Genomic DNA, 27,758 nt, shown 5'->3' on the forward strand with positions numbered 1-27,758 from the left:
CGTGGTGGGGGCTTCCCCGTATTGCCGTCTTGCCGGAGCAGACACATAATCGCCAAGCTACAAAATGCGTTGCAGAATATAATAATCAGTTGCATGGAATTTAATTATTCGCTTCATGAAATCTTTCTTTGTTCTTGCGCACGAAGTCCCTGCCCCGTGAAAAACGAGCGTTAATATTAAAACTGGCGAAACCACCGATTACGGTTGGCTACATCAGCAATAGATACTAGAAGAAACTTGATCACCGTTCATTCAGCACGGTAAGGAAACTGCAGAAGTACAGAAGTGCAGGTCTGTTGGTGAAGCATTGTCCATCTGATATCTATGCGATAGCGGGCATGTCAACGACAATGACGGAAATTTACCACGCGAAAAAGAGAGATGAAAAGGTTCGATGGATACCTGCTCTGTTTATTATGCCTACTTGTTTGTCCTGCTTCTTGGAGTTATATTATCCTTGATAATGGATGTATTCAAGCTTCTAGCCTTCATATATAAGTTGACGTTATAGCGTTCAACACAGCGTAATCGAACAGCACAGCGACGAACGCCTATGTTAATTACTATTTATTTTTATTTTTGCTATTATGTGGAACGGAGTAGTGGACATCCGTATAACGTTACTAAATCAATGTATGTTCACCTCGATAAAAGGAAACCGGGAAAATTGATTACCGTTATTTCAACAAGGCAACGCCATCGCTGCTCTTTCTTGCCTGCAGATAGGTTTAGGTTGTACCGCACAACACACAGACCGTATGTCAGGTGGATCTACATCAACCAGCCAACGGCGCATGCGCGGCGCCGCTGTTCGTGCAATGCACGAAAATCAAAGAAACAGTGCCCGTGTCAGTACGGAGGGATTGAATATACGTCTTTATATACAAGCACACAAGTGTACACGTTCAAAACAGCGGTCTGCGGACTTTTGTATACAAACATATGCGCCGTAAATGCATCGGCCACACACACAAGCACGTACGCTTCCTTCACGCGGGCTCGTGAGTCCGTCAGATACGACGCAGCGATCCTCGGAGAATCTTCCGCACTCCTTCACACACGCACACGTACACACACTCTCTCGCGCGGTCCTTATTAATCTCCCGCGTAAAAGACGCAGCTGCGCCTGCGGTGACCACACAGAAACGCGCGCTTGACAACGCGCCATTCCGGCGAAACGTATTGTGCATTGTCTCTTCCACGAGTTCCTTTTCTCCGTTAAATATAAATTATATCTTCTATTTACAAGTCTATCACGTTCTTCACAGTTACACACGCACAGACACACGAAAGAAGCACAGGCGGGGCCGATTACGAGTTCGTTGCGCGACGAAAAAGTGTCCGCTGCACACGCACAACTGCGGCACGTCTCTCGCCAACTCGCGCACTCGGTTTCTGCCACACGCCGCTAGGGTGCGGCGCAGTACGCAAGCGTCTGTGACGTCGTCGGTTGGTCCTGGCGCTCCTGGCAACGTTCCAAGCAGCCGACGCGCTACGTCGCACCAGCACGAGAAAGCGATGCTGCGCTTTGGCGAGTCCGGTTCGGAGACGCTGAACGAGAACGAAATGCCGACTCGTAGGAAGGCTCCCATTAAATATGTATATCAGATGCGAAGAAGACCACGTGGATCGTGTCAATGATAAAATAGAGCAATGGTGCGCCCGCGCATGCGCGCCCTTGTGCAATACGTCACGCTCTCGCGCTCTCTCGCGCTCCGCGCGATATGTTGTGGTTGTCACGGTCTCGTGCGTAATGCATAGGCGGCGCATGGGATTCTCCAGATTTTTTTTTGTCTCCCACTCAGTCACTACGCAGGATAATGATTGTAAGGAGACAGACGTCATCGGTGACGTCATGGTTGAAACAAAACAGGATTAGTCAATTTATCTCTGACGTGATTCCCTGCTGACTTTTCGGTGGTCGGATATATTTTGGATTTCGTTGGATGGCGGAGTGGCCGTGTTCGTATATGCAAGAAGTGACGAATGGCAATCAGCGAAGTCACAGGAGAGGATAGCGGAGAGGAATCTTGATGAGTCGAAAGGAAAGCCTGATTACGATGGCTGCTTGCACGAGTCGGTACTGCACTGAGGAACCACATGAACGTTTGTACTTTGCGTCTGGCGCTGACTTCTTTTTTTCGTTCGCCACCTTCTAAGAGCTCCAACTGAACTTGCCGCCTTCAACCTCGAGAAAAATTGCGCTATGATATTGGGGCACCCGTCCTTTCTCCGTGATGACCCGGTTCGACACGGTACTCGATAGATGCCAAGCAAGCATCCAGTTTTTTTTGTGTGTGTGTGTGTATGTTTATTTTTTGTCTGGATTCCGTTGCGTAAGATGTAAAAGCATTGCGCATGAATAAATTCAACTTGAAACCTCCAAGTAATACCGAGAGCAGTGGTTGAAGGATTAATTCTTTTTCATCCATACAGTACTGAGAATTAATGTCTATTGGTAATGCTCTTGGTTCTCAATTTGGAGTTAATTTCAAAACTGACGATTTACACTCATCACCCGCAGTGGCCGTACTCTGGTACACCGAACTCGTGCCCAATGCCCCAGAGGACCATACCCATCTGATAAGGAACAACAAATGCACAAACTCGTTGTTGCATCACCTGCATCACCGAGGGCTGCATGCGTTTACTAGTTCTTTTCTTTAATCACGCACGCCTTGCGGCATATCTCCTGAATAATTAAATAAAGGGTTGCTTCCTTGCTTCTTGTAACTTTCAGAGTGATCAATACGATGATGATGTTAGCGCTCTCACACCAAGCTCGCGGCCGGTCACTCCAATGATACACAGATCCATCAAGTGGTCAGTCTGTCACATCCCACTGTGTTTCCCAACTCCGTGTGTTGGATTCGTCGGGCCAGCAAACCAGGGAGATAATAGCGTAGTGTATAATGGGAGTGTATTCACTCTTTCACGTCCACGGGTCTTCTTGGATGTTTTGCTTCCATTCTTATTTAACGTTTTCCTCAACCGCGAATCCTCCAAAGGCACGAACAAGAGCGACAGCAAGTATTCACAGCTTCCACTGCAGCAGCGTCTTGCAGGCATCATTACGTTCTTTTTCTTTGATAATATTTCTATACATGTAAACTGTTTCATTTTCTTATTATTATTTGGTGACGTCACCATCCGTGCCTGACTCAGAAGGTAAGCAGTCTTTTTTTTTTTCTCCCCCGAACTAAGCTGAGGAACTCGCAGAGTCTGTACAGCCACAGTTGTGATTTGTAGGGCTGTTCCCATAGCGTTTAGGCAAACGACTGAGTAAGAAAAATAGGAGTACGGACGAAATAAAAAAAATGTGTATATAAAAGAAGCACTTGTAAACTCCTCGTTCACGCAGAACGGGGCAGGTTCTTGGCGGTAACTATCTCGAAAAAACGAGCAATAAGCGCTTACCCTCTACTACACTTTCACTATTTTTATTCTCAGCATCAAAATTCCATCAATAGTAGATATTTCAAAGCACCGGAATCTGTTTCCTTCTTCCTTCTTTTTTCTTTGATACTTTTTTTTGTCGCTTTCAATTTTTTGATAGCTTTTTTGTATTTTTCTGTCTTTCTTTTTTCGTGTAAAATTTTTCACCGCCAATCACATGGGCAGTTTTGTGTATATGAATATGTGTATATGAACATTTAAATCAACATTCCTGTCATTCCCATTCTTATTAAATTATCTCTCTCCCGGGCAGTGATCAGGTTAAGCTAGCTCAGAATAACATAAATAGCTTGTTTTCGCGCGACCTGTACGTACCGTACCATGCAGTCGCTCGCCGCGACGGACGCACAGGGACTGGCCACTTAATTATCTTTAGTGTCTCTTTAAAGACAACTTACGAAGTTGCATCCCGCGACATAACGACAGACGTGGAAGTGCCCGCCGGTTCACGATGTCGCAGGAGCGGCTGCGAGAGCGGGCACTTCGTCAACATGCCCTCGTGCGAGACACGATCGCTCAGGGCCAGCCTAAACATTATCGTTTCCATGGTTACCCACGGCGTATGCCTATAGCCAGACTTTGTCGTTATATTGCATACGGTGAGCTGCACGTAGCAGTGCAAGGACAGAGGCGTTTAAAGCACGGGCGATGTCCGCTTGACGCGCCGGACAGATGGAAAGCCATCGGGCTTACGGGGTCCCTCTAATAACCTCCGATTTCGAATCGATTTCTTTCGCGTATCAAGATAACGAGGATTACTGCAGAGATACGGCGTCACCGGAGCGTGAAGTTTTTGCCGTAAATTCTGCCTTACTTCCACAGCGCAAAAAAATACAAATAAAGAACGAACGATTTTCCTGAAATCGTCAGGATACGAAGCGATGCCACACGGCGCCTTATGTCATTGAGCAACGTTGTCGGCAGAGCGAGCGACGCGAAGTCGTCAGCTTAAACTAACGAAGGCTATCCAAGGTCCCTGTTGGTTCTCCAACTATCAAGAAATTGAGCCTACGATGTCCCGTGCTGAGCACACTTATCAAACACTCCTTCCAATGCATCGCCAGCGCTTAAGCCCTCACGTCTCTCGAACATAGCTCAAGCGGGACAAGATCAGTTTCGCTGGAATAGGCAATCAATCAAAGCTGCACACAATTCACAGTCACAAAAAGAGACGTGCACTGCCAACAGACTCTGCGAGTATCAACAGCGACACATGCACGCGCCAGACACGCTTGCTTGCGTTTGAAGCAAGGCTGAGAATATTTGCTTCATTATTTTCTTCGCATCGCATGCTGGGTTGTCACGAGCCACCGTAAGCTGGAACTCTCCTCAACCACTCGGCTCGGCGGTCAGCCAAACGGCATTTCTCCTATCGTGACGTTGGCCATGAACGAAGCAGTCAGAGCACAGCACGAGCAAAAAGTGAACTCGATGACGTAATCATGACGATGGCGCCCCTCGTGCACCGATGGTGGGACCAAGGGTTGCCGAGGCGTCGCCTGAGAAGTTCACGCCAGCAACACGTTATCCACGTCGAGAACGAACGAGAAACCCTCCTGGAGGCGATGACTTTTCCACAAGGGGTCGAACTCCAATCTTACGCACGTTGGCATATCGTGCCAGATGTGCCCGTTTGCAAGAGTCGCAACCGTCGATCACCAGAAGCGCTTCGGTATTTTTCACTGCGATGCTCTGAGACTCCAGAAGCGTCGCGTTCCGTTCCAGAAGGAAGCAGTCGCATGTCAACCTTCAGCCGATGGTAAACGCAAGCTCGCGGCGACAACAGAGGAAGCAACGCGATGTCTTTCGTGGCTACGTGCGCGAGCCGACAGGAAGCGCTGCGGTCTCTGAACAGACGGCCCCGACCGCGTGCCTGGGGTTCTTCTCTGCGGATCTCCGGTTGTTCGTCGGGCCGACTTGTTTCTCAGCAGGCCATGGCGGCGTACGCGAGTGGTGGTCAGGACGGTTCATACTATCCCCGGGATGCGCCGGCCTTGAACAGCATGCGCCACGTCGCCGGTGTCCAACGATCCTGCGGGTGCCGAGTCTGCCGGGACCGTGGCGAGAAGGAGGAGCACGTCCCCCTCGCGGGAAACAAGAGCTACACGGCGTGCGGGAGTCCTCTTCAGAAGTCCCGCAGCTCCTCGTCTCAGAGGCTGGGCGTGGCCGACTGGTACATGGAGTAGAGCGACGGGTGGTAGTACCCCGCCGACGAGTCGTTGGGCAGAGCCGTGTGGCCCGCGAGCGGCGGCGAGAGGTTGTAGCCGCCGTACTGGGACATCTCGTACAGCTTCAGGTCGGCCTTGCTCTCGTTCGCCGCGATGATGCTGTTGATCGAGAACGGGTGGCTCGACGGGTTGTAGTGCGGGTCCACCTGCGCCACAGCAAAACACAGAGGAAAAGCGCTGATGATTTATTTATTTATTTATTTATTTATTTATTTATTTATTTATTTATTTATTTATTTATTTATTGATCGATACATTCATTCTTTCTTTCTTTCTGTTTAGAGAGAGCGTGATTGAAACGAAGTAGAGAAGCCAGGGAGGCCAACCAGAAGAGCGCATGGTTGGCTTCCCTACGCTGGGGGAAGGGAAAAGGGGAAGAAAGGAGCGGTGAGTGTGCGCACGTGCGTGGGCGTCACTACGTGGTCTAAGGCGCTCTCATACGCCACGTTTTAAAGAAAGCAGAAAGCTGCCTTCACTACCAAGGGCTGATGTTTGGTGAGGACAGTGTTCCTCTAGCGTCTGTACGGACAGTGGGCAATCATCTCGTCACCACAATGCATTGGACATCGACTGCATTTGCATATCAAATAGACGACAGGGGCACAACATGCGCTCTATGCTCTCCTCGCAGCAGCAGACATCACATGCAGCACTGTCAGCCAAGTGGGTCTAATAAACGAACTCGAAAGAGTACAAAGAAGGGTTGCACGGTTCGTTTTGCCCAAGTATTCCTCCGCCGACTCTGTAACAGAGATGTTAAAACTGCTTCAACTACCACGTACCTCTAACCCAGCGGCGCCTAGTGGCAACACTAAAATTCCTATTTTTGCTTTCCAAACACCATTTTAACATCGAATTTGCAGATTACTTAGCTCCCCCCAAAAAGCGAATTATCAGGATAGAGCATCACACAATGTTCGTTAAGCCGCAGCTACATATCGACGCATATGCATATTCATTTCTCCCTCGAACTATCAGAGACTAAAACGCCCTGCCTGTCATAATCCGTTATGCAGTGCACCTCAGCTGAAACCTTCCAAATATGCACAATAATGTCAATACGAAACTGAAAATTTGTTTGCTTCTATTCTTGCATATATATATATATATATATATATATATATATATATATATATATATATATATATATATATATATATATATATATATATATATATATATATATATATATATATATATATGTATATATATATATATTATATTACTTTCTTTAATCAACTAGTACATACACCGCACATCGTCTGTTTCATGAATTCGAGTGTTTTTAAAATTACATTATGGGGTTTTTACGCGCCAAAACCACCTTCTGATTATGAGGCACGCCGTAGTGGAGGACTCCCGAAATTTAGACCACCTGGGGTTCTTTAACATGCACCTAAATCTAAGTACACGGGTATTTTCACATTTCGCCCCCATCGAAATGCGGCCGCCGGGGCCGGGGTTCGATCCCGCGACCTCATGCTCAGCAGCCCAACACCATAGCCACTGAGCAACCACGTTGGTTTCGAGTGTTTTTCATTAATTAAAAGAGTGATTGGCAAAGTGTTATGTTACTATGAAAATAATTAGTTTATCTGTTTTGTATCAACATCATGTTATTGACGTAATATTGAAATGAATTTCCGGGGTGTTATACTGCGGTAGAAATTCTGTCTGTTTTCTATGACTGACACTTAATCGATGTAATTTGCTGTCGTAACACCCAGTTTGTACGTTTGACAGCTTATTATTGTTGTAACACCCAGTTTTGTATTTGTGATGCCTGAAATCCCACTCTGTAGCGACCTTACGGCCAACAGTATCGTAAATAAAATAAATTCCAATTGATGCTGAATGAGCTCTCGTGAAGGCAACTCCTAAGCACAACGGCCAGAGAAGAGATATGCCACGCGTCGGTGGTGCACTCCTAATTTCCCAGAGCAACACTGGGACAATGAGATGCACCGTATCGGAGTGCTCCAGGCGAATGGCCAGGAATGGAAGGACTTGCAAGACCAGTTCCCAAATCTGCCCCTGTGGCAGGGCACATTAAAAATGAGGTATTGAAAACTATTCGCGGCATTGCGTACTAAAGATCCACTGGAGCATTCTGGTGAAATTCCAGTAGCGTGCCACAACAAGCGTAGGTACCCATGACATCTGATTTTTTTTATTTAACACAGCGTTTAAGAGACTGACGGGAGGTGTCGTCCAATTTGCATTTGCAAATGTCCTGGGAACATTCGTGCTTTGTGGCACGCTACAGGAATCTCACCAGAATGTTCCAGTGGATTTCTAGTACGCAACACCGCGGGTCATTTTCGATGTCTATAACTGTGGTCTTGAGATGCAATTTCTTTTCTTTTCGTTTCTATTCAATCATGACCGCCGCCGAAAGAAAGCGCGGCGTACGCATGACAACCCGGGGTTCGTTAACGTGCAGCTAAATCCAAGAACGCAACAAATGAATGAGCAACATCGGGAGGCAACCTATACAACAATGAAATGCAGTAACGAACATGGCGCACTGGCCGCTTCGGGATAACAGATATACTGGAAACTTAGATATACTTGATTTACGAACCAAGCAAGGTGACCGCAGAATCTGAGGCTGGGAATGCTACAGGAAACGCGAGTACAGTCACAGAGAGGTGTGGCAAGTTGCACGTGATCGGCGTTGACCATACATTGCGCGACTCGATCCATGGCCTCCAAGATACCACTCGATTTCAGCGGCCTAGCTCGGTCACAGCCTTTCTTGCCCGTTTAGACTTCAACGACGCACCTTTTACTCAATGCTCCCCTTGGGGCCTGTAAGGTACTTTGAAATAAATAAATAAATAAATAAATTGTCCGCTTGGCTGAGCGTGCAACTTAAAACATGCAGGAAAGAAAAGGGCTAAAAAAATTCGGGGATAAGTCATCTACGATGGCGATACGAGTATGCGTAAGCCGAAACGCGTCATGCAAGAGGCGTGTACATGCAGCCGGGATCCTCTCTCGCGATTTGATCTGCACATGCTGCGCCACCTAGCGGCGCGGCTGCGAATTCCGCGCATTCCCAGTGACCCAAGCCGGTGTCAAAGAAGTTCATTGAAGAGGGGCGCATGCACAGTGGCCCCTAGTGCACCAGCATTAGCTTCGAGATCGACCCACATTTTCAGACTGCACTATCTTCGGGAACGGCCCATATTTTTTGTTTTCGTTAGATAGCCGGGAAGAAACTGGTCTGACAATGCCAAAAATGCTATTCGCATTAAACACCGCGACGTCAGGCAACTATAGGCTCGGCAATGGAACCTCATCTCGGACCACTCCACCGTCTTATCGGGCCCAATCTGCGCCTTGGCTCATAGGAAGTATAGGCGCTCCAAGGTTTTCCGGCCTTCCAAAAAGGCATTCACTGTTTCTCGTCACTTACTCTATTTTCCCCGTATACTCTTTGGCAGTAAGGTATGCGGCCGGCCTAGTTAGTGTTGATCCATGACGTTTAACAGCGCGAACTTGGGCAAAGGACGGCGAAAGAGACAGGCGTAGACAGTGCTTGTCTACGTCTGTCTTTTTCGCAGTCCTTTGTCTAAGTTCGCGCTGTTAAACGTCATACCCGTTGGTGACCGCTTGCCTATCACATGGTGAGGGCCTATTTCCCGTGAGCCTTTCCTTTATATTTCTCGTGGTTAGGTTTTGAAACTGTCACGCGACGCTCCCTCCTAGTCTCTTTCCTTCCTTCAAGAGCTAAATAAAGACCTTGCATGTAGCGCGATTTTCACTCGGCGATACAACGATTTCCCTCGCTCCAACACCGTCGTGCGCCTTCCGTTCACTGCATGTGGCCTGCTCCTGCAGAGTGCCTCAATACCACGTCGCTATCTGGTTGCGACAAGTTGGTCACGCGACAGCAACCGCTGTCGAAATAAGGGCTTCCCTGCCGAAGTCTATTTTACCACGTATTGTCGTATACCAGCATCTCTTTCCGGATCCTAAATTTTCAACGCTTTTAACCCTTTCTAGTCATTTTCTTTAATCAACTGAGCACATTACATTACGTGCATCTATACAACAAGAATCAGGGGAAAAGAAACAATATCCCGCTGGAGATTTTCGCTATGAATCGTAGTTTTTTCTCATGAACTTCCAAATGCTCAATGTGTTGTAAGCAGCTTGAGATTCTTCAGAAATTTTAATTCACAATAGTAACGGTGTGAAATATGGCCACAGAGTATTTGAAGATCATTTTCGTGCCACTCAAGGCAGAAGTTGAAAAAAGGGGGTACCAGCAAAACACCGAAAACGCGCACACAAGGAAAAGGCGTTAGACACGGACGGACGCTGGACTTTCATCTGTACTTTATTGGAATTCACATAGCCGCACATCACCTGCGACGCATGCGCATCTTCAGCTCCTCCTACGACACGTGCATAGATAACACCTCGAAGATACATTACCGCGCGAAAACAGCCGACGCATGCGCAAATTTTACTCCTCCCGAGACGAATATTCAGTCAATTTAGGCCAATTCCAATAAAATACAGTTGAAAGTCCAGCGTCCGTCTGTATCTAACGTCCTTTCCTTGTGTGCGCGTCTTTTGCGTTTCGCTGAAACCCCCTTTTTCAAGTTCATCATGCACCAACTGGCCCAATTAAGAGCTTACACCAATGCACCTCAAGGCAGAATATTGTGATTCCTGCAGTATAGTCATTGGATAAAGAGGCCTTAAGACCACAAAACATTGTACTCGAAGCTATATCTTAATAATCTAACAAAGTACAAAGGTTTGACTGGTTTCTGTGTTGTTTTATTGTAAGGATACAGGCGTAAATATACTTCGCAGTCAGGGGGTAACCTTGGGCGTCGCTCTGTTGGCAATTGCGTCGTCATCGACGCGATTGCCGTCATCGACGCATCTGAAATCTTTCAACAAAATTCACTGCGCGACACCCGAAGCTGCAGAGTGATTTTTTTTCCTGACCGTTGTCAGTTCCAATCGCCTGGATAGCGTTGAGGAGTCTAGACATTCCTATAGAAGCCTACAGACGTGCTCGAGCATTTCTGCGCGTCAATGAGTGTTGGAAAAGTGTCAACGAGCGAGCATCCACAGGCGAAAGAGAACGTGCGCTGCCTCAAGTCATGCCAATCCAAGCCATTCACATGGCGAGCCGCCCGTCGGTTACCATGACGATCGATCCACACTGGTGGCTGGGCCTCCGCGATAATAAGTACAGCATGAGAGCCAAACAATGAAACGTTCCTTCAGCCTCCGAGAGACGCGCAACGTTGGAAATTTGTTGCCGAAATAAGATTGAAGGGAAATGAAAGTCTACGCCACCACTAGCTTCCCGTGATTAGGGGCAGAAATCGCTACGCGTTCAGCGTGAAACCGGCAGGCTGTGCGTCGTCATGTCGAGCCATCACGTTGTTTCCGTTTCATTCTGATACGGGAAGTCTGTGGGTGACTTACAGTAATAACCTGAAGCTTCTATGCTGGAACAACAAATTGAAGCACGTTCACTTATGTTTCTCTCAAAAAATACTGCTATAATCTTGTTTTCCGTAGAAACCCAGCGACTTCTATAGGGGATATAGAGCATGCGTCGGCATAAAATAGCAAATACCAGCAGCAACGCGTTAAATGTAACATGCTCATAACGAAATTAGTCGTCAACGCAGCGAGATTACCGTACTTGTTACAGATTCCAAACGAAAATTCGCGCATAAACTCACCGTGAGCTTGAGCCAGCCGGACCGCTTAGAATATGGGGTTTTAAAAAATGAAAAGAAAACCGTATATACTCTTGACTGTCATTTTCTATTTCCTACTCAAAGTGCAATTATATAATCGCTCCGCGGGGCTTCTGCGCTAGCGGGGTGTTTGTTTTTCGTGCGTCGCTATCGTTGCAGAGCCGTAGCAGGTACAACTGTCGCCGACGCGAAATGTAAGACAGTTTTCGACAAAAACTGCTAGAATTCACCTGGAGGACACTGTCTGTGGGAGAGGCGAGTGCGACAGTTCTACCGTCACGGGAATGGATGGTATACATGGAGGTGGAAGAACACAAATTTGCCTAAACTTAGTCCATCTGGCTCCAAACGGCTTTGTGACTTCGCATATTGAGCGTTCGAAAAAAAATATTGCGTTATGAACACAACCACTCGCAATGTTTACTTCGTTCGTTTAGAAAAATGTCACTGCTTGACAAATTAATGGGATAAAGCGTAATAAGTGGCGCCAGAAGAACCACAAGCGCAAAGATTGGACAAATCCATGTATACCCATTATTCCCATGGTGGCTAACTAATTCTTTTGTTTATTAGATTATGAAGTATCACGTGCGAGAACCACGATCAATTTGTCGAGGTACGCCGCAGTGGGGGACTGCGGATTAATTTTGACCTCCTGGGATCCTTTAACGTGCGCCTGAATTTAAGCACACTAACGGACAAGCACAAGTGCACGACCGACTAACAAGATTTGCATGCAGGCTCGTTGGTGATGGCGAAGCGGAACGCTCTAGAATTCAAAATTTTCCCAGCGCTGTTAGCCCATCACGGTACGCAATGACGCTCAAACGTTGATCTCTCGGCCGATGTTCAGCGCGGTTCTGCGGCGAAGTGGCGCATGCGCAGATGACCTAAAACGTATCGCGTGGTACCGTATCCTTTACCACGCAAACCTAAAGCTCTCTGTATATTACTACGCTTTACACGCCCAGCATCTCCACTTCGTTGAACTGTTCCTGCTCCAATGGGTCCTCGAATAAATCTTTAAAAGAATGATGGGGCTTTGCGTGTCAAAACCACGATCAGATTATGAGGCACACCGTAGTGGGGGACTCCAGATTAATTTTGACCACCTGGAGTTCTTTGACGTGCACCTAAATCCAAGTGCCACCGGCGTTTTTGCATTTCGCTTCCATCAGAATGCTGCCACCGTGGCCGCTTGAATAAATCTTCGCCGACCAAATAGAAAAAAATAAATGGTTACATGCTTTAAAAATTTCACGTTTAAAAAGTATGTCTTAACATTAAGGAAATTTAGTGAGAAGGCACAGGCTGTTGAAGAACTGTTTTATCACATCTATCAACAAATCTTTATGAAACCTTTGTTTTAAAGAAGCTAAGGAAGGCTTAACAACAATGGATGTTATGAGAAATAGCATGCAGGAAGCTATAGGATAAGCAACTTCGAGATATTGCTGTTAGCTTGATAACCTGTACTTTCTTTTTGAACCATTTTCACAGCGTTCTGCGCCCGCGGCTGTTTTCTTTGTGGGCACGTCCTTCAAACTTGTATGCAATACGGACCTTTTATGGTGTGATCATTTCTGCGTGTAGCTTTTGGGGACTCTGTTTTCACCTCTCCTGTAACGTCATATTTAAGAAGAAAATTGTTAAAATCCTTTATTTTGACACGGTCTGTTAAAAGCCTAATAATTAAACTTCTCATTATTCTTTGTTTCAGACACTTCGAAGTCAACTTCGAACTGACTTTGTGACCACTGAAGATATAATGCGAGGTCTTGTAAAGCCTGGAAATACAGGGGACGAAGGATCCATAAAACACGTTCCTGGGCTAGTTGGTGCATGACTAATTACCAGAATTGTGGCACAGCAAAAGACGAGAGACGACAGAAGCAACATAGGCAGGGTAAGGGCAAGCACCGTCCCTCAAAGGACAAGCGCTGTCCGTCGCCGCCCTTATCTGCGCTCTACAATAGCTCGCATCGTGGAATTCTCGTTCTTACAAGCTGAATATATATCCTGTCACGCACCTATTTCGTCATTTCTAAGTTATGGTAACATTTAGGGCACTGTTCTAAATTTTTCAGAATGCCGATATTTGTTCATATTGCCTCTTCGGATTCTCCACTTGGCCAACTTTGTCATGTACAGGAGGAGGAGGAGGAGGAAGAAACTTTATTCAGGTCCTGTACAAGGTGTTACCACCTGCCTGGCTATAGTCCCATGTTGGGACCGAGAGGTCAAGCCTCGTAGCCCTATTGCGGGCGTACTGGGCAGCCAGGATTTGAGGGATACGATAGATCGAATCCCGGCCACGGCGGCCGCATTTCGATGGGGGCGAAATGCGAAAACACCCGTGTACTTAGATTTAGGTGCACGTTAAAGAACCCCAGGTGGTCAAAATTTCCGGAGTCCTTCACTACGGCGTGCCTCATAATCAGAAAGTGGTTTCAGCACGTAAAACCCCAAATATTATTATTATTATTGAGGGATACGATCGTGGGATTTGACGTAATCCTTTTGCGGAAACCCGCAAGGTTACTCGTTACTAAGAGCGGTACTAGGCGACTGGTCTTCCATTCTTGAGGAACGTCTCCAGACTGTCAGGACTCATTGAAGATGTGCCGCAATGCGCGTCGCGCCTGTTCACGGAGGTGGCACAATATACGGTGAGATATACCAGCTGGGCCAGGTGATGACGACGGACTACATGGGGCAAGTGCCGCGTCGAGCTCTTGAGCGGTGAACGGCAGATCCATGCACGGAATCCCATGTGTTCGGAACGTAGGTAAAAGCAAGTTAACTTGTGCCCGTTGACTGGCCTTCAATCATAGCACAAGAATCTTCCGATACGTCGAGCTAAGTCTTGCCGGCGTTGGAAGAGCCCCAGGACCTTGAACGGGAAGCGTTGTTCTGAAACGGAACGTAGGCCTCTCACAGTTCTCCATATATGAGACAATAGTTTGCGGAGGCCAAGGCACTTACAATATTTTCTCCATCGCTTAGATTCTATTTTATACATACGACGTTGTATTTTCTTTCGAGTGCGACGGACCGTCCTTAGATAATGAATGGATGAATGGACTTGGTGCGTCGGTATCTTTGTTCGGCGCGACGGCAAATCGCGCGAAGTCGCTCCAGCTCCAGGTCGAATTGCGAGCTTCAGTGAGCACATGAACGTGCGCATAGCAGTCTATAGCTTCTCGCAGTTCAGAAGAGAGACCTTTCTGACAAGCCTCCTCCAGTAGGTCTTTAAACACAGTCCAATCTATTCTTCGTAGTATGTTAGCCGGATGAGTGTTAGACACCCCATTGATTTTAAGGTAAGTGGGGATGTGGTCTCTCCCATGCGTCTCAATGTCCCAAAACCGCTTAAGGCGCGTGGCAAAGCGGCAATATACAAAGGCCAAATCCAAGCAGCTGCTGTTCACTGCACCCCGTAGAAATGGACTGGTGTCGTTCAGCAGCAAGAGGTCATGATTGGAATAAAGCGAGTATTTGTCCCACTGCGTTAACTCTTGAGCTTCCCCAAATAATGTTATGGGCGTTAATGTCCCCTGCGACAATTCAATTGGACCAGGATATGCCTTTATTATGTCTTCTAGTCTTCTGATGTCAAACGGGCGTGATGACAAACGGGCGTGCAAAAGCGAACTTTCTATTTTTCACGATTAGGCAGACATACTGATTGTCTTCTTGAGGTTGCACAGGCTGGAGGACGTAAATAATCTCACGGCGAATGAAGACAACAACCTTGCTACTTTCGTTGTTGCTTGAGGACGTAATTGACTCGTAGCCGGATAATCTGATTGGATGGGATAATTTTGGTTCACAGATAATGATGATTGGAAATCGGTTAACATGCACCAACTGGCGAAAATCAGCAATGCGAGATCTTAGACATCTGGCGTTCCAGTAAATAATGGATGCATCTCTGATCTCCTTACGAAATGACTGGTGATTGTTAGCCATGGTTCACTCGTGGGTTGCTAGGACTGGGCTCAGTAAGTCCAGCACTTGTAAGTCCAGAGCGGATGCAGTTTCGATGCTGTTCGGCATTACCCTGATGACATTGATTGGGGAATGTAGCATCGGAATGACTCGGTGGAGGCATCAAGCGTGTAGACTCCTTGGAAGGATGGGTGCTCAGCAGCACTGGCCAGTCTCCTACAGAGGAAGACTTTTCTGTTTGAAGCCACTTTGGGATCTCGGGTCTACTTGCACTAGAAGCTAATGTCGTTGGCACCACCTCTGCATGAACTGCACCTTGCGTTGTACGCTTCCGTCGATGATTACGTCGACGCCAGATCTTTTCAGAAGATTCACTATGAGATGAGCTGTCCCTAACCATTTGCTTCGGGCTAGCAACTTCTTTTTTGATACGTGGGCAACCTTTAGATGTGGCTTCATAAGATTCATCACAGTTACCGCACCTAATATTTGTTGTGCGGCAGTCGTCGGCAGTTTGCGACTTCGCGCATCGGGGACACACCGTAGATATTGCACAAACACCCTTGACATGTCCGATTCTGAAACACTTGTGGCATTGAAGCGACTTGGGGACAAACGGTCGAACTACGTGTCGAAAGTGACCGACTTTGACATGCGAGGGGTGGTGTCCCCCTTGAACACTAACTTCGCGCAGTGGCTGTTTCCAAGGCGGCATACGTGCGTTATGACCGCGCCTTCATACGCCGGTTTGATAATAATAGACAGGTCCGAGTTCGCAATTGCCAGGTCATTGTCGTAGATGACGCCGGCAGTACAAGTGCCTTCCATTGGTATAGCTGGGCGCACTTTGATGTTCCCCAATTCTGTAATCTGTCGGAGCTTGTCTAGCGCATTTTCACGGTTTTTGTCGACATCCAAGACATTCTTCCGCGTGTTTAGTCGCACCTCCTTAATTTCATTTGGTGTTACTCGGTCATGAAAAACGGAGAGAGCTTGCCTGTTTAATCGTCGAAGGCTGATGGAAGAGCCTACAGGTGTGAAGAGGATGGTGTGCGGCGAGCGCTCACGCTTTGTCTGCAGGGTTGATGTATACTCCTAGGTGATGACGTCTTGAGGAACTTCCTTTTCACATTTCGGCTCCCCACTGTTGTGATCGGCCGTTCACCCCGCGACAACCTCCGGTCACGGATAACGCGATTATGGGAAACGGGCTGATGGCCTCGTCAATATCGTTCTTAAATGGGATGTTGTGCGGACACCACTGGAGTACCTCGGTCAGGAGAAGTTTGGGCAATTAGCAAGGATATGGTCCTTCACCTATCGGCCGCCCAAATTGGCCCGTCCACGCCGGAGATGCGGTCAGTGCAAGGATACGGTCCTTCACCTGTCACCCGCTCAAATTGGCACGTCCACGCCAGATACGCCATCAGTGCGAGGATACGGTCCTTCAACTGTCAGCCGCCCAAAAGTGGCACGTCCGTGCCGGAGACGCAGTCAGTGTGCTGACCCCCATCCCCTGTTTGTGCCCAGTGATGTGCGTGTGTTTCCGACAAAGTTTCCTTCCGAGGAAAAGGGCAACAGACCTCCGGATTGGTGGGACCTGAGGTCATCGTTCTCCTGACGCCGCATTGGGGGAGGCGACTGAACAGCGACCACGCAGGGGATAAAAAGAGCGACGGACGGCGGGAGTGATCGGCCGCTGCAACTTCTTGAACTTTTTCTGTACTACTTTGAATTTTCTGGTAAATATGTAGTATAACCTTGTGTGTAACACGTCCTGGATATCGGGCCCAGACCCGCGTGCCCTGACTCCCCCACCAGGAAAGTACATTAAACATCTTCGGATCTCCGAGTCGCAACACCACCGACACAAAGCTGTCATCCGACGAGTTATCACCTGAGACCCAGTAAATCTAAGTGTCTTCGCTGGTGCTGGAACAAGTACCTCGCTTCCTTGAAGAGCTTATCGAAGTAGGCCTCTGACCTGCCGGGTTGGCAAGCGCCGCGTCCATGGCCACGAGAGCAGAAGCCTCAGTGGAGTCTTCAGCCCTGGTGGACCAGGTGGCATGTGTCAATGAAGAGCTCGCTGTCATTGTCCTCTGGCCGTTCGTGCCTGTGTGAAGCTCCGCGTCCACAGCCGCAAGGCAGGACGCATAAAGCGCCGGAGAAATCGTGTAAAATTGGACGAAATATAGCTAGACGAGAGAGATGGGTTCCAGCAAAGAGCCACTTCGTACTACATAAGGGGCAGGTTTAATCAATACACTGCAAACACATTTGTTATAATACAAATACATTAGCAATCTCGGACAGATAAGTACATTTAAATGTAAACATAGTAGTACAGTGAACGCAGACCTTAAATCAAAAAAGAAACACAGTCAATAGTACATATTAATGAAATGAAAGCATGTTAATGTACTCTAAACACATATGTTCAAGTGGAAAAATAAGTAATGACGGTATTTATATGAATAACGCTTTGTAACTGTCGGCAGTAACAAATGTGGGGAAGGTAGTTCCAGTCCCTGCTGCTCGGAAGAAAAATGAAGTGTGGGTACATGGACGGGCAATCTGGACGAGATGACTCAAGCGTTCAGGTATATTTGCGAAAGCGACGCGATATAAAGCAAACGGTGCAGGGAACAAGAACAGATAAAACAACTGTGAAACGACGATGGGCTACAGCAATGTGACGACGGAAAGCGACGGATGGACTGCGTGGTTAGGTACGTAATGCGGACATAGTATACGAATGTAATGACTTGATGAACCTTACAGAGCGATACTAAATGGCTTCAAGTTCTCTATTAAGGTATAATTGGTGAAACTCTCACATGACAGGTGGTTTATGGCTATCTTTATTCAAGGGGACTTCCTTACTAAATTCTTAGCAAATTACCTTCCGCCCTTTTCATGTAGATATGCAAAATTTTCCCCACAAATAACCCGCCGTTTGACAGAAAGCGTCTGTGTCGCTCATTTACATGTCTAGCGCTGTTCTTCGGAACGATGTTCAACCAACTATTATAGCCTAAGTTCGCAGTCTTGTACATTACGTTATCTCCTTTTTCTTTTAATGTTCTAAAAAAATTCATTTTCCTTCCACGGACGGTACTAAATTTCTCTTATGGTTACATCCGACTTCTTGACCAGTACTAGCATTGTGTGTTATAGTCATATTTAAAGGGAAACCGAACCAGACTAGTGTGCAGTGTGAGAACATCCTGTGACTTTGTCGTATCAGTCATGCCGAACTGTAGCTATCAGCTGACGTGTCTTAACACTCAAGATGCTGTATCAGAGTCCCAAAGACAATAAAAAATAATTAGGACCAGCTCTTCGGCGTGATTCGCTCCGACCGCGATGTCAGCACATGAGGCCCGCATACCATCTTCCTTTTCAAAAAAAAAAGATACAGATGTCTTTTTAAAAGAGCCCGTGGCAGATAATGCGATTGTGCCACCACGGAGGTTTTGAGAGCCAGAGGCTCCCTGCCATGTCAACCATGCCGATGGGCATTCCTTGAACAAGAAAATACAATCTGCATAATCTGAAGTCATTTGCAACTGCCTAAATGCATTCGTTTTGCGAACATTTGTATTGTTTGAATACTTATATTTTTCTGTGCGCGAAATTTAGAAGTTATGATCCTGTGTTCTTTTTTTCTTCTAATCGTTGTTTTGTTATGAACATTATGATTCCAACTGTTATGTCAGGGAGCAGGAGTAGCTGACGCCACATATGTAATCACCAACCTCTCCATACAGTTGTTATTAAATAACCTAACCAACGAAAGATGATAAGTAATTTTCAACAATTCCATCGCACACCTGTCTCAACTGTGACAATGAACGCTGTCAGCAGTCGAGGCAGGTCGACTTAGTATGGACATCCCGAGACGTAAGCCTGCAGCCTCGGTGATTTGCGTCACCTGCACGTTCTGCGCAATACATTCGCGGTTTGGTGCATGCATCAACTCAATAAGGAAAATAAAATAAAGATAAGACCTCACTGCATGCACGAAACGCCAATGTACTTACATATAGCACTTTTTAGAGGTAGACATCTCCAGACTGGCGCTATGTCCAACCATACGAAACAGATGATGAATGTAGGCAATGGAGCCGCGAGTGTCGCTGGACAACACCCCCAGGGCCAATCTTGAATGCATGCACAACATATCTAAATAACCAATATCGAGCTCCTCGATTCCTGCTAACCTCACTAAACGTTGGTCACTATTTACTGTAATGGGTTCACTTTACCAAGTGTACCTGTAGTAAGTGAACACTCCCTCCCCTCTCCCTAGCGGTATGAGCGATCGGCCGTTAGCGTTAAAATATAAGATGATGTACCAGGTGTGCATCGATTACTAAATGGCTTGAAGAGAGAGAGAGAGAAAGAGAAAGAGGGGGGAGGCAGGGAGGTTAACCAGATATTCGTCGCCGGTTTGCAACTGTAGCATACTATCTAATCTAATTAGTTGAAAGTTAATCACGGTAAAATCTTGCCATAGAGCAGCTCCAGGACAAGCTGCTAATAGCGGTTACCCGTTTGATCCCTATATTAGCACAGTTGAGAAAACACACCCATGATGTCAGCACGAATGCTGAGAGCGGTTACCCGTTTGATCTCTGAATCAGCACAGTTGAGAAAACACACCCATGATGTCAGCACGAAGAAACTATCGACTAAAGAAGAAGTTAAGCTGAATGACTGGATCATCGCAGAGCCAGCGCATAGAAATACTACAAAAATAAACTACACCAATCTTATTTACACCATACCACAACCATATAAGTTATAATTTTGTTCTCTGCATTTGTCCAGAGAGAGAGCAAATGATGAATGAAAGGCAGGGAAGTTAAGCAGGACTGAGCCCGGCTGGCTAACCTACACTGGGGAAAGGAAAAAGGGGAAGGAAAGATTAAAAGAAGAAGAGAAAGTCCACTGGGAATATCCAGCGGTCACTCAGTCCGGATCACAGACGGTGACTCAATCCGGTAGCTTTCAAATGTAGCAGCAGCGATTTTGTGGCCTTTTGCAGCTGCGCTATGCGAGGCCATGGTCTCAAGATCTTGTTCGAGGTTAACGGTGTTCTGTCTAACTGATTTAGAGCTGTGCAGAGGTCATTTCTTTCATTTTCAAAAAATGGGCAGTAGCACAGTAGATATTCTATTGGTCCGGACAAAACTGAATTGGCCTGAGAGACGAAACCAGTAGGGGTGGACATTCAATGAACATTTGCTTTGGAACTCGCGAATCAAACGAGCTGTAGCAATAGTCTAACAAAAACGGTTGGAGTACCACGTGGCCGTGGACATGTACAGCTTTCAGCCCAAGAAATTTATTTTTCCTTACGAAGGTGTACAACATATCAATTGAATACAAATAAAATTTATCCCCAAGAAAGCTCTCCGACATGGTGCGTGCGATTCATGGGATGCACACCGACGCAAGCTGATTATTACGTACAGCGTATTTTACTATTTTATCAATTATGTGACGAAAGACACCAAATTAGGGTAAAACTCAATAACATGGAAATCTTGTCATTGTGTAACCAACGTGAGGCCTCCAGAAACTAAATGTAGCCTTCGCGAGAATACACCACGTGGTCGATTCCTCTCTGCGGGGAACAAGTACAACACTGTTCGAATATCGAATTAGCAATGAAATTGCAACGCATCGACTTCATAATAAATTGATTTCTTTAGATATGGACATGGTACTTCTGTGCTAGGCAAGTTTATTTAATCTTATTCGTTCTCAGTACCGTATTAGTCATGTTCTTTCTTTTTTACATTAATTTATTGTTGACCGCTGAGATGTCGGAATTTATTGTTTGCATCTTTTTTCATTCAGAAGCAGTAGTGTTCTAGGAAAAAAAATGTTGTTGTCAACATTGCCTTTTTATGAAAATATGTCGTCCTGTTCGAAGCCGATTAAGGTTTGTATTGTATTTGTACATGGTATGTGCTCTTGCGCAAAAACAAAATCGTTTCTATCACCGTTGCCTTTTGCATCAACGGAGAAATTTAGGTTAGGGGACGCAAGCTGCTTGCGTACGCAAGAACTAGGGGACACGGTACTGCGCATGCGCAGACCCCTACGTCTGGGTCTGCAGACGCGCAGTACTGTCGCCCCTATAGTTCTTGCGCACGCAAGCCGCTTGCGTCCCCTAACCTAAAACCCTCCATTGTTTATTTTACTCTGAGACGCTCGTTGCGTATGCCGCGCTTTTTCGCAGTTAATTTATATTCGTAAGCATGATTCATCGTCTGCCAACATATTCCTGTAAGGGAGTATGGTCAAGCTGCCTTTCGTCTCTGCTCACCACATTTTCTGTTCCTTCTATTTTTTTTTTTTCGTGTGAAATACGTAAACAAAAAGAATTACAATGCATTGAGTATCCCACATTACGCGCACTGAATCATATCGACGTCAAACACTGCAGCGTTCGTCTGCTTACAGTTCACAAGAGCAGACGATCAACTTGGCAGCTGGTTTGTATGACGAAATACCGAGGAAACTCGGCCCCTTGGGTGACACAACCCTCCCGTAATGTAGTTTCGGCATTACCGTCGCAACGCAGAATGTATATATATACATTCGTGCACAGACTGCAGACAGAAGACATGTAATGCTAAGAAAATATTGACCAACACGACTGTCAACAGAGATTAACGGCGCAAGCTCCCAAGCAAGTGCGTGGGACAATATTGATGCTATTGCGCAATGACCATATATATATTCGCGACGCTTACATTTACACCACAGGTGAGCTAAATGAATAAAATAACAAAAGAAGGCATAAAGGAATGCTGGCGGCGTGCAAACGTCTACATAGCGTGATGCTTTTCAGGCGCTATTTGCGGACATGGCAAAGAAAGTTTGCCAGAGATATCACTGCGACGCCTTCGATAGATGTGTTTGGCGTCGATATACGGAAAAGGTCAAGTACACAGTATATTTGCTTTATGGATGACGTTGCATACGTTCGCGCTGAGGGTCTTTTCATGAAAAGAAGAGGACAAAAGAAAGGGAAAAAGACATTTGGATGGAGCGAGAAAAGAACTCAAGCACACACACATAGAAACGCGCGCGCATTCATATATATATATATGTTTTCTATGCACTCAACTACTGCTTTCAGGTTTCCTAATGTATAGCACGTCGTCGCACGCATTTCCCTTCGATCCGCAAAAAACATTCTTCAGGAGGGCAAGAAAATTTCGCTTTGTTACAGGGTAAATTGTGATGTCTTTAAAGCCCGTATAAATATTTACGCAAAGCTGCAACATTCTCACACGGCAGTACGAATGGCGGGATGACGAAATTTACGACCCCGTGTTAATTTGAGTTGGTTATCATTTCTTCGTAAAATGATACGCGGAATAATAGTTTCACTAATGAAAACAGCATCATGGTAAATGAAAGTATATTTTTTTTTCACCCGACAGAAAACATACCTGATCAGGTTTATTATGCTTAATTGCAAAAATAAATTACACGGGGTTCAATGAATGTGATCTAATGTGCCAAAGCCATACGCTGACAAGCGCGTTGAGGTTAACGGCCTATATATACGAAACACACTTACATTATAGCACAACCCAGACACATCATGAGTGGCTTATACAATATGTCAGTGAAGACACAATACAGTTCTCTCTTGCATTCCCAATGGAAATCAGCTACACGTCGCTAAATCTTAAGCTAACTACTTCAGCGAGAAATAGCGGAAGTAAACGAATCATTACGAACGCCATTATACCTGCCTGAAGCTGATACGGAAGTCACTGTCGGGGTATACGTGCTTGCTATCGCCAATCCACGCATTCAGTTGTCCCCGTCGAACGGTCGGCAGTTCGTCGTTGCAGATCGCGCCCACTTAGCTCGCCATATGTGCGCTAAGTAATCGAAAACAGAAGGGTTTTTGCCCTAACCCTTTCGCAATTCCGGGCTTGCTACGCGAGGGCGAATTAAACCAGACGATGCATCAAGATGACGGCCGTACATAGGGACCCAATGGTAATACGATTATTTCGCCAGTCACGACTACTTAATAACCTCGTTACGTTTCCCAACTCTGCGGCGGATATGCCCGCAGTGAGTGCGACGTTTTACGCACGATATAAACGCGAATGACCCATTACTCATGATGACGTTGCTCTAACGCAGCCCCATAACGAACCCTGCGACTTTTCGCCGCGCGCTGTGAAATGCTCTGAACCGTCTTGCGTCGCGACAGTCAGGGGATGGGACTATACGCGTATTTCAAAGGCAATGTGCAAATGTTTGAGAAACGCCGCGCCTCAGCCAGTGCCCTCCTCCTCGACGCCTGCGTACTCAGGGTAGCAAACTGGACAGTGTATCGATAATTCACCCGCCTTTCCGTCTTTCTCTGTATTCATGTTTCTGTCGGAGCTTAGTTGTGCGACACTATCCTTGTGGAGGCCCACCTGCACTTTGGACGCGTCGAATATGCGCCGTTCTATTATTTGTAAAAGCTTCAGGGCCCTTAACGAGATTTGGTTAATCATTTTAGTGTGTGAATGGACCATTTGTATTATTTGTGGCCATTGGGCATGTCATATTCCTCACCCAACACTATGAAGTAGCATGCCTCACCATTTGTCATACACATCCAGCTTTCATTACAGTGAGAATCTATCTATCTATCTATCTATCTATCTATCTATCTATCTATCTATCTATCTATCTATCTATCTATCTATCTATCTATCTATCTATCTATCTATCTATCTATCTATCTATCTATCTATCTATCTATCTATCTATCGATCTATCTATCTATCTATCTATCTATCTATCTATCTATCTATCTATCTATCTATCTATCTATCTATCTATCTATCTATCTATCTATCTATCTATCTATCTATCTATCTATCTATCTATCTATCTATCTGCTTCTGCTACCTTCTTGTCATTTGTGAGGCAGGCGCACCCTACATGTTCTGTTGCCTCTTGGGCCGTATTGCATTTACAGTCAAGCGCCTCTTCAACGAACGCCTCTACAACGAAATGACCTGTATAACGAATGAGTAATTATGACTCAGTTCTGTTGTGCGCTGTGTGGCCCATGACGTTTACAACGATGCAACCCGTATAACGAATGATTTCGGAGGACCAAAGCACTTCGTTTTAAAGACTTTCGACGGTGTTTCATTTGTGGCGTTGAGCCTGCTGAGCACCAGTTCGCAGGTTCGACTACCGGCCGCAATCTGATGAGGGCAGAAACAAAAAATAAATGCCCTGATGAACTTAGATTTATTTTACTATATAAATTTAGGTGCACGTTAAGAAACCAAGTGATCGAAAGAAATGCGGAGCTCAATACTATGTACATCGTCTCTTCTACCCATGTGTTATAAACAAGGATGTGTGTTAGTTTTGGACGTTAAACACGATATTTTATTTTGATTTGGTTTATTTACGTTCCCGTAAAGAAGACTTCAGAGCATGTATGTGCGACGTCAGCTAACCCTTTGTGGTGATTTTTTTCGTGATGCCAGAGTTGACGGTGTTGCCGTCTTCTGAAACGATTCACGAACTTCAAAGCCAGAAATTGCCACGAGACTGTGCGTACATAGATTAGCACTATACGTGCACGGACCAGATTTTGTTCTTTTCACGTTAAGAAATTATCCGAGAGGTTTTCTCAGCGACGATGATGACGACGTCAAAACAGCCTCGCAGGATGTGACGTATCACGGTTGTGCAGGCCCTTTCCCGTCTCCTTCACTGCTAGTGGGCTTAACTTACATGCTGGCATTGGTCGGTGCAAAGTGAGATGCCCTTGGTTTTATGTGCCCAGCATTCCCTCGAGCTACACTGAATTCCCAGCACTCGATAGCGAAGCTTATCATCGCATGGGTTATAGGGTGAACTCATGCTGTTGACTATCACCGCTGCGCAGGAGGCCATCGCCATGACGAAATTTGACGACCACTTTAGTTATGGGAAATACAAGAATGCATGCACCGGTGTGGCTCCACATCCTCGATGTGCCAGTATCTCAGCATACAAGTGGTTTATGCCTATATAAAGTCTATTCGGGTGCCTCTCACTATGTTTAAGACAATTTCGACGAGAACCTCTTGTTGGGCTAGTCGGTACACCGCCAAATAAGAATTTCCATCTTCATCCGGGAACCTTCCTTCACACTTGATATACTTTACATGCATCACAAGAACAAGGTTTATAGTTTCAGCCCCGCAGTTTGTTGTGCCAGGGAAAGAATGTCCCGGATCCAGCGCCTGCTGTGTTCAAGGAAGTCAAACTGAGGACCTTTAACTGAGCTAGGGCATGCCTAGAACAAAAAGGGATTCTTAGCTGGAATTCTACTTGTATACTATTCTCCCCACATTGGACTGATCTGTGCAGTAAGCCGAAATCGTAACGCAATCAAAACTACGGGTAACAGGTCGCACTTGTGTATATCCTGATGTATAGGTATAGAGCGATTACCACGGCTGACGCTGTGAAGCAAATCAATGGTGCGTGAGTCCGGTATTAGCGCCCTCGTGGCTGTATAGACGTATAGCCACGGATATTTTCGGTGTGGATCGATGCCCTAATGCTGTCGCGATAGCGTTTCTTTTGGTGCCAATTGTAGAGGTGTACACAGGTGCTGTCCCCGTAGTGACGGGGGCACAGACAGGGGTGAAACCCACCTTGAGCAAGGACTCGTGTAGCGCGTGGTGAGGGCCCATGGCCGGGGAACAACAGCTGGACGGGTCCTGGTGCGATCCGTAGCCCATGCCCAGCATGGCCGGATTCGAGGTGGGCGCCAGCGCATGATGCTGCTGCTGCTGTGAATGCTGCGACTGATGCTGCTGCTGCTGTTGCGAGTGCTGTTGCTGTTGCTGCTGCTGATGTTGCTGCTGCTGTTGTTGGTGATGCTGCGGAGGAGGTGGCTGCATCATGTGTCCCGGAGACTCGGCGGCCATCTTGGTCTTCGAGTTGTGGTGGTGACTGCCGCCCGTGGTGGCCTTCTGCGCCTGCCGCACGGCCTCTCGCTTCTCGCATTTGAAGCGCTTCTGGCGCCGCAGGTAACAGCCGTTCTCGAACATGTTGCCTGAGTCCGGATGCAGCGTCCAGAAGGAGCCCTTGCCCGGCTTGTCCGGCGTGCGCGGCACCTTGACGAAGCAGTCGTTGAAGCTGAGCGAGTGGCGTATGGAGTTCTGCCAGCGCTGCTGGTTCTGGCGGTAGTAGGGGAACAGGTCCATGATGAACTGGTAGATCTCGCTGAGCGTCAGCATCTTGCTCGGGCTATTCTGGATGGCCATGGTGATGAGCGAGATGTACGAGTAGGGCGGCTTGGCGTGCGTGTACGACCGCCGGTACGCCTTCGAGTCGGCACGGGCCCTCTGCAGGGCGCCGGGAGAGTCCGGGCCCGCACCGGAGGCCGGCGCGCTGCCCGGAACCGTGGCCGCCGGCAGGAAGTCGCGACCCAGGCCGCCGATGAGACCCGCCGACACCCCGTTCATGCCGGCCTGCCCCAGCGAGTTCATGGAGTTCATCGATCCCAGCGGTGCCACCGAGGGCGACATGCACGCCGAGCCCGACGTCATGGCGGGTCCGTTGCCGAACGACTGCGGCGCGTAGCCCGCGTGCATGCCGGCCATGCCCATGTTGTAGCCGCCTTGCAGCGGCTGCATGGCGGCCGCCGCGCCCGATCCGCCGTTGCTCATGGAGCCAGCGCAGCCGGACGACGCGTCCTGGTAGCCTTTGTGCTGGCCCAACATGCTCGTTGCCGTCATCGCAGTTGGCGCATCGCACGACGACTCCCGCCGCCGATGACCACACACCGCACCGTCGCCACAGCTCACAACAAACCCTGCCGCTCGCTCGCTGGGTATCGCGCGCGCGGCGCACTCTCGTTTTTGCCACACACACACGACGCGCACACAACCACGCGCGCTTCAACACCGGCCACCTGAGCAACACGCGCTACGCGGCACGTTCTTTGGTGGTCATGGAAGGAAGGGGGGGGGGGGGTTCCTCTTTTTTTCGAAGCGGGGCACCTTCGCACCCGCACCGCGCTGCGCCGCTGGGTAAATAAGGCGCCGAGGCTGGTGTATTCGAGACTGGGGCCGCCTCCGGCGATAGAAGTTCATCCTGACGCCACGCCCACCACCGAGGCGGATCTCCGCGGCGGCGTCACGAACCAGCCAGCCAATGGTGTCGTGTAAAGGACATCTCCTCCCCTGCGGAATGCTTTAAGCGACCTCTCTCCCGTCACTGCTCCCCTCCTCCGACGAGACGCCGTTATGTGCGCTTTGTGTTTCGTTCGAAAGACAGAGCGGCCGCTATCTCCCTCTCTTATTCTCACACACACCATCGAAGC

The 27,758-nt window shown here is 47.3% G+C and overlaps 1 protein-coding gene across 1 annotated transcript; it reads right to left on the reverse strand.

Annotated features, from left to right (window-relative positions):
• Positions 1 to 2,298: 2,298 nt before the first annotated feature.
• LOC135904342 (silk gland factor 1-like) lies at positions 2,299 to 27,480 on the reverse strand. The gene is made up of 2 exons (XM_065434978.1): positions 26,083 to 27,480; positions 2,299 to 5,830 (listed from the first exon to the last, which is right to left on the reverse strand). Exons 1-2 carry the CDS (start codon positions 27,169 to 27,171, stop codon positions 5,606 to 5,608), a joined length of 1,314 nt encoding a protein of 437 aa, XP_065291050.1. The 5' UTR covers positions 27,172 to 27,480; the 3' UTR covers positions 2,299 to 5,605.
• Positions 27,481 to 27,758: the final 278 nt, after the last annotated feature.

Source organism: Dermacentor albipictus, chromosome 7, assembly GCF_038994185.2.
Source record: "Dermacentor albipictus isolate Rhodes 1998 colony chromosome 7, USDA_Dalb.pri_finalv2, whole genome shotgun sequence".
In the NCBI taxonomy this organism is placed as follows: Eukaryota; Metazoa; Arthropoda; class Arachnida; order Ixodida; family Ixodidae; genus Dermacentor; species Dermacentor albipictus.

Excerpts from the sequence above, each read along its gene's own strand:
- LOC135904342 (XM_065434978.1), bottom strand. The coding sequence starts at position 27,171 with ATGACGGCAACGAGCATGTTGGGCCAGCACAAAGGCTACCAGGACGCG. Across the intron at positions 5,831-26,082 it reads TACACGAGTCCTTGCTCAAG|GTGGACCCGCACTACAACCC; the intron begins GTGGGTTTCACC and ends GCTGTGGCGCAG.